The sequence below is a fragment of the Condylostylus longicornis genome, unplaced genomic scaffold (genome assembly GCF_029603195.1).
Source record: "Condylostylus longicornis isolate FDR11 unplaced genomic scaffold, ASM2960319v2 ptg000038l, whole genome shotgun sequence".
Classification (NCBI taxonomy): domain Eukaryota; kingdom Metazoa; phylum Arthropoda; class Insecta; order Diptera; family Dolichopodidae; genus Condylostylus; species Condylostylus longicornis.
The window spans coordinates 298798-304102 of record NW_026578007.1 but is presented as its reverse complement, the minus strand read 5'-3'; the positions used below and the strand labels follow the sequence as shown (position 1 = coordinate 304102).

Here is a 5305-nt window from a genome sequence, read left to right as displayed (position 1 = left end):
GATTGAAATGAATCTGATCATACATAAAATATAATTAAGAAAATTACCTTGTTGAATTTATAAAAGAAAAGCTGGAGGTTTCTTCTTAATTTTCAGTTTCTGAAAAATTTGATTTCGGTGTACGTAGCGACATCTTACCACAAAATATTTCAATTCACTATCGCTTATTTATTTCAGATACAGAAATACAGATATTCAGGTTGGATACAGATATTTTTGATGTGTCAACTTGTCATAACAATTGAAAGCATTTTTGCAGATCTATTCAATTATTTGCAGAAGTATATATAAATCAAAATATCTGAAAGTTTTCTTAACTTTGTATAATTTAGCCTACTTTTGTAAGCAATAATTTAATTCAGCTGTCAAAATGCCAAATAAGCGATGTAATTATATTAGCTTAAACCACTGCTGACAGAAATACAGAATTTTTTATTCACTGTATTATCATTTTTTACTCTTAATTCTCTCAGATTGTTGTCTGACAGGGCAGTACAAAAAAATGCGGAAAAAACTCAGAAAATATATTTTCTGATATATAATTATAGTTAAAATTTTGAGTTGAAATTTGAATTTTTGATATGTAGTTCAGAAAAGTCCAAATTTCACGTTAGTATAAAAATTTTCAAGTTTTAGTCAACTTTTCGAATAGAAAGCTCGAAATGAAAATAGGCAAAAATCATAATTTTTCTAAAAAAACATCAAAAAAAATGATTCTTCAGAAATGTCATTTCGCCAAAAGTACATATTATGCAATTTTACAAATCCATCCTCAAAAAAAGTAGAGTTCAGGCCTTTATTTTTGTAGTGTCAAAGTTTGAACAAAATCGAGAGAATTTTCAATTGATATTGACAGTTTTGAGCCTTGACAGACATACATATTCATTACAATCGAAAAAAATATCGAAATATTAAAAATTACTAATAATTAACTCAAAATTGCATTCTAAATTTAAATTTTACAATATTATTTTATTTCTTTGAAATTAACATAAAATTCATTTATTAAAATTTCATTTTCAAGAAAAACATTCGTCGCATCCCTGATGAAGATGCAAATTACGAACAACTTGTTTGGCGTATTTAGTATGTAAAGAAGATTAAATATTATTGTGCATGCTTTATTTATTTGAAAATATTTTGAAGTTTAGTAAATTTGTTAAAGTTACCTACTCTAACCGAAACATAAACTGGGAAGATAAATAAACAATAAAAAAATTTTAAAATTTTTGAGAAAATATCAATTTGATTGTTTTGGCATATCATTATTAATAAGTATCGCAGAATGGTAAGAAACTAAAAACCTACTCTACGTTCTAATCGATTTACAAAATAAATTTGTTTGTAGTTATTTTACTCATTTTTCAAATCGTTGGTGGGAAAAGATGTTATAGTGGAATTAAAAAATGATTTAAGGTTAGTACTAATGTATTTCATATTTCTCGTAAGAAAGTTATTTTCTTGCTACCCATAAATTAGGGTACAGTGCATTATTTGTTTAAGTTAAAAGCAATTTTAACAATTGAATAACGAGTTTTATCAATTTAAAAAGAGTTTTATTTTTCTCAGCATTTGTGGTACATTGCATTCGGTTGATCAATATCTAAATATAAAACTTACAGACATAAGTGTCACAGATCCAGAAAAATATCCTCATATGTTATCAGTGAAAAATTGCTTTATCAGAGGTTCGGTTGTCCGATATGTTCAATTACCAGGAGAGGAGGTGGATACACAACTTTTACAAGATGCGGCTAGAAAAGAAGCAGTTACCGGTAGCGCAAGGTAAATTTGGTTTCTGATTTGTATTATTTCCACTGGCTTGTCTTAAGAATTTCTATGTATGTATTTTAAGTTTTTGTACAAAGTAAAAATTGAATGGTTAAAACTATGCATTTATGAATAAATTTATAGCTGTTTAATTAATTTAAAAAAATATTTTAATGCATATTTGCAGATAAATATCAAATCTTAGAATGTGTTAAAGTAGGTTACAGTAAAACCTGTTTACTTAATATTAAATCCTACCGAAGTTCTAATCAAAAAGGTAATAAAAGAATTTTTGTTTATTTGAAGAACAGATGTTAGTATCAAGTGTTTAATAGTGGCAATATATTTGGGTAATGCATATAAGATTCATATTTGAAAATGCGGATAAGGTGCCAACTAGAAATTATTCAAAACTTCCTTATCGAATTTAACTTATATGTTTTAGAGAAAGAGACAGATCGGATTTTTCAAAAACGATTTTAACAATTTTAAAATATGTAGCATGATAAATACATATAGAGCATTGAAAATTAGGATTTTAAGATTTATAGGACAAAAAAAGAAACACGAATATTTTGGCCATTTAATAAAATGAGTGTCATTATTAAAGATTTTTCGAGATATTCAAACAAGTATTGACAAAGTTCCTAGTTTCCTAAATGAAATTTTGAAAACTTTCGAAATGCTAAAATATTTTAGTAATCTAAAAAAATTTACGTTTTTTGATAAACGTCAAATTTTAAGGTATTTATTAAATACAAACAAATATTTTGGGTTATGCCAAAAGTCAAAAATTTTGATTTTAGATTAAAAAAGTGTGAAACTTAGAAAAAACCACTTGTGAACCCTTTGGTTATTTTATTTTATTTTTAAATAAAAAATTTAAAAAAAAAACTTTTTCTTGATGAAGCTTTTTTTTTTTGAAAATAAAACCTTCTGATATAATCATGAAAAACATATGTTTCGACTGGAGTAAAATTTTAGAAGTTAAAACACTAAATTTCAGACGCTTTGCATGCAAAAACTTTATAAAGTTTTTAAAAACATTCTTATACCAAACAGACCTAATATTTAAGAACACTCAAATTTTTTTTTATATCGCTTCGCTTTTATAATGTGGATATAACACTTTTACCACCTTGTACTGGAATAAATTACAGAAATGGTTTTGTGCACCTTTAAAGATTTTAATATTTTTCCCTATACTTTATATACGGAAATAATCCTTTTAATACATGTAGACATTGTATACTCTTTGCCGCTCCCAAACATTTCTAATTGTATAAAAATTAAAATACATAAGAAGGTTGACTCTTTTAGTCAAGGGAATTTTTCTGTATACAAATATCGGTAAGTGATTGCACAACTGACGATAGTGTGATGTAAATACAGAGTCAAAGTACTTAGTATAAAACAGATATACTTTGATCTAAACATAAGTATGTACTAAACATAAAAGTAAGTATGCTTAGCTCAAAGAAAATAGATATACTTTGAGAGAATACGGTTCATATGCTAAAACACCAATATTTCTATTTTCCTGCCATATTCTCTTTTTGAGAATGCTGGGACTTGGGTCATCATATCAAACTTACAAAATTTTTTTCCCACATTTATTTTGTCCAAAAAAATTTTTTCCTCTTTCCTTGCCCATATTCCGAAACTGCAAGCTCCTACAAATTTCCATAATAGCAAAATACTAATGGTTAATGGTTGTATCCAAAAGTATAATTGTTTATTTTATATTATTTGGAATTCATGTTATGCCACCGCTTGTTTTAAATTTTTATTTGTTTTAAAAGTATGAAATTTATTTTATAATAATATACAAACTTGCAATTATATTACATGCACGACTACTCTTTAATATGAACTAACGCCTGCTCATTTGAACCCAATACAAATTTTGACATAATCTTTGAAAATACAATAATTATACGAGAAGTGAATAATGTTCCAAACATGAAAAAAAAAATATTTGTATTATTGTTACAACTGTAATTAATATGAAAGTCAATGAAAATTTTTTAGACATTTAACACCCCTTTCACTCATATTAATAATTCGATTATCTGAACAGCTTCTGACATTGGGATTTATTCAGAGTATCGAGCAAGTTTCAAAAATTTTATCATAGACAGGAATAGTTTCTGTTTACAACAGGTATGTCAAATACGCGGGCCGCACCTCTTGATCCTGCAGCCTATTACGATTTTTGAAAATTATGAAATTTAATTTGTATATCTTTCAAAGTCAGTAAGAAAGTGTTGAAACCAGAGCGAAGGTTCTGCGGGGGTTTGTCACACATCCAAACCTCAAACTTATGCATAGGCGAAAAAAAACTGCTAAAATGCAGGCAGAACCGAATTTTCACGTTTGCTTGTTTCGAGAAGTGGAAGGCGTTCTATAAATCAAATAAGTATATTTGAACAAGTTCAATTTTCCTATGTATATTGCTAAACAGTAGACAGGTAAAGTAAATTCGAAATTTTCGGAATATGAAGAAAGAAGATTTTTAGACTTTAATAAACCTATTTACTGAATTTAACCTATTTACTTTTTATATTGAAACACTTGATGCAAATTTAAAATTAAAATCGAAATGTTGTGCGATTCTGTATTAAAACAAAAATTTAGAAAAGTGGAAACTACTAAGTTTTATAATTATTTACCTGTAAATCAATTTCCCAATATTTCAATTACTATTGGCTAAATGTGTTTTAGCTACGTTCGGTAGCAAATATTTGTATGAACAATTGTTTTCGATAGAAAAAAATAATAAAGCGGCTAAAAGATCAAAACTAACAGATCAACATGTTCAATCAATATCAAAAATTACAACTGCGAATAAAATTCAACTAAATTTCGAAGATTTAGTAACAGAAAAACGTTGCTAGATTTCTTTAAAAAAATGATTTTATATTTTTTTGTATGACTGTATTATGCTTTGTATCACTTTTTATGTTGTTAATAAAAGTCAAAATTTGAGTGTTATTTAGTAGTTTGAATTTTTTTTGTACGGCCCGAAGTAATGTGCGGAATCCCAAAAATGGCCCGTGATGATAAATGAGTTTGACATGCTTGGTTTACAATAACAGTATCGTACATTTTACGATAATAACCCTTTTCATAAACGCAGTTTATCGCGATATACAACGAGAACTGCGCTATATTTGTGTTCATAAACTAATATTGCTAATCAAGTTTGTTCATAATAGCAATGTTTATATCACAAAAATATTTAAACTAGGAATTTTCATAAACTCAATACTGCAAAACAATAATGTCGTATAGATGCAATATATTTTAACAGTTGTATAGTTTTGCTATTTTGAATTTGCAGTATTGCGTTCATGAACAAAGAATGTTCACAACAAAAATCAACGCAGAATGTTACACTACGCAAGAATATAAATATGTACATATATGGTAATACCGCAGAAGACTCCTTCAAGTGGTTATAAACTCCATACTAAAATGTACCGTTTACGAAGGTGCAGGGTTTACAAATTAAAAAAAAACTAGAAGTTTTTTA

At 27.0% G+C, this 5305-nt stretch overlaps 1 protein-coding gene across 2 annotated transcripts; it reads left to right on the top strand.

Moving 5' to 3' along the window:
* Positions 1–899: 899 nt before the first annotated feature.
* LOC129609152 (U6 snRNA-associated Sm-like protein LSm2) lies at positions 900–1936 on the top strand. 2 transcript variants are annotated; one of them, XM_055521050.1, is made up of 4 exons: positions 900–1086; positions 1147–1288; positions 1349–1416; positions 1570–1936. In XM_055521050.1, exons 2-4 carry the CDS (start codon positions 1286–1288, stop codon positions 1787–1789), a joined length of 291 nt encoding a protein of 96 aa, XP_055377025.1. In that variant the 5' UTR covers positions 900–1086; positions 1147–1285; the 3' UTR covers positions 1790–1936. The 2 variants fall into 2 exon arrangements, with proteins under 2 accessions (XP_055377025.1, XP_055377024.1); XM_055521049.1 differs by having other exon boundaries at positions 900–1288.
* Positions 1937–5305: the final 3369 nt, after the last annotated feature.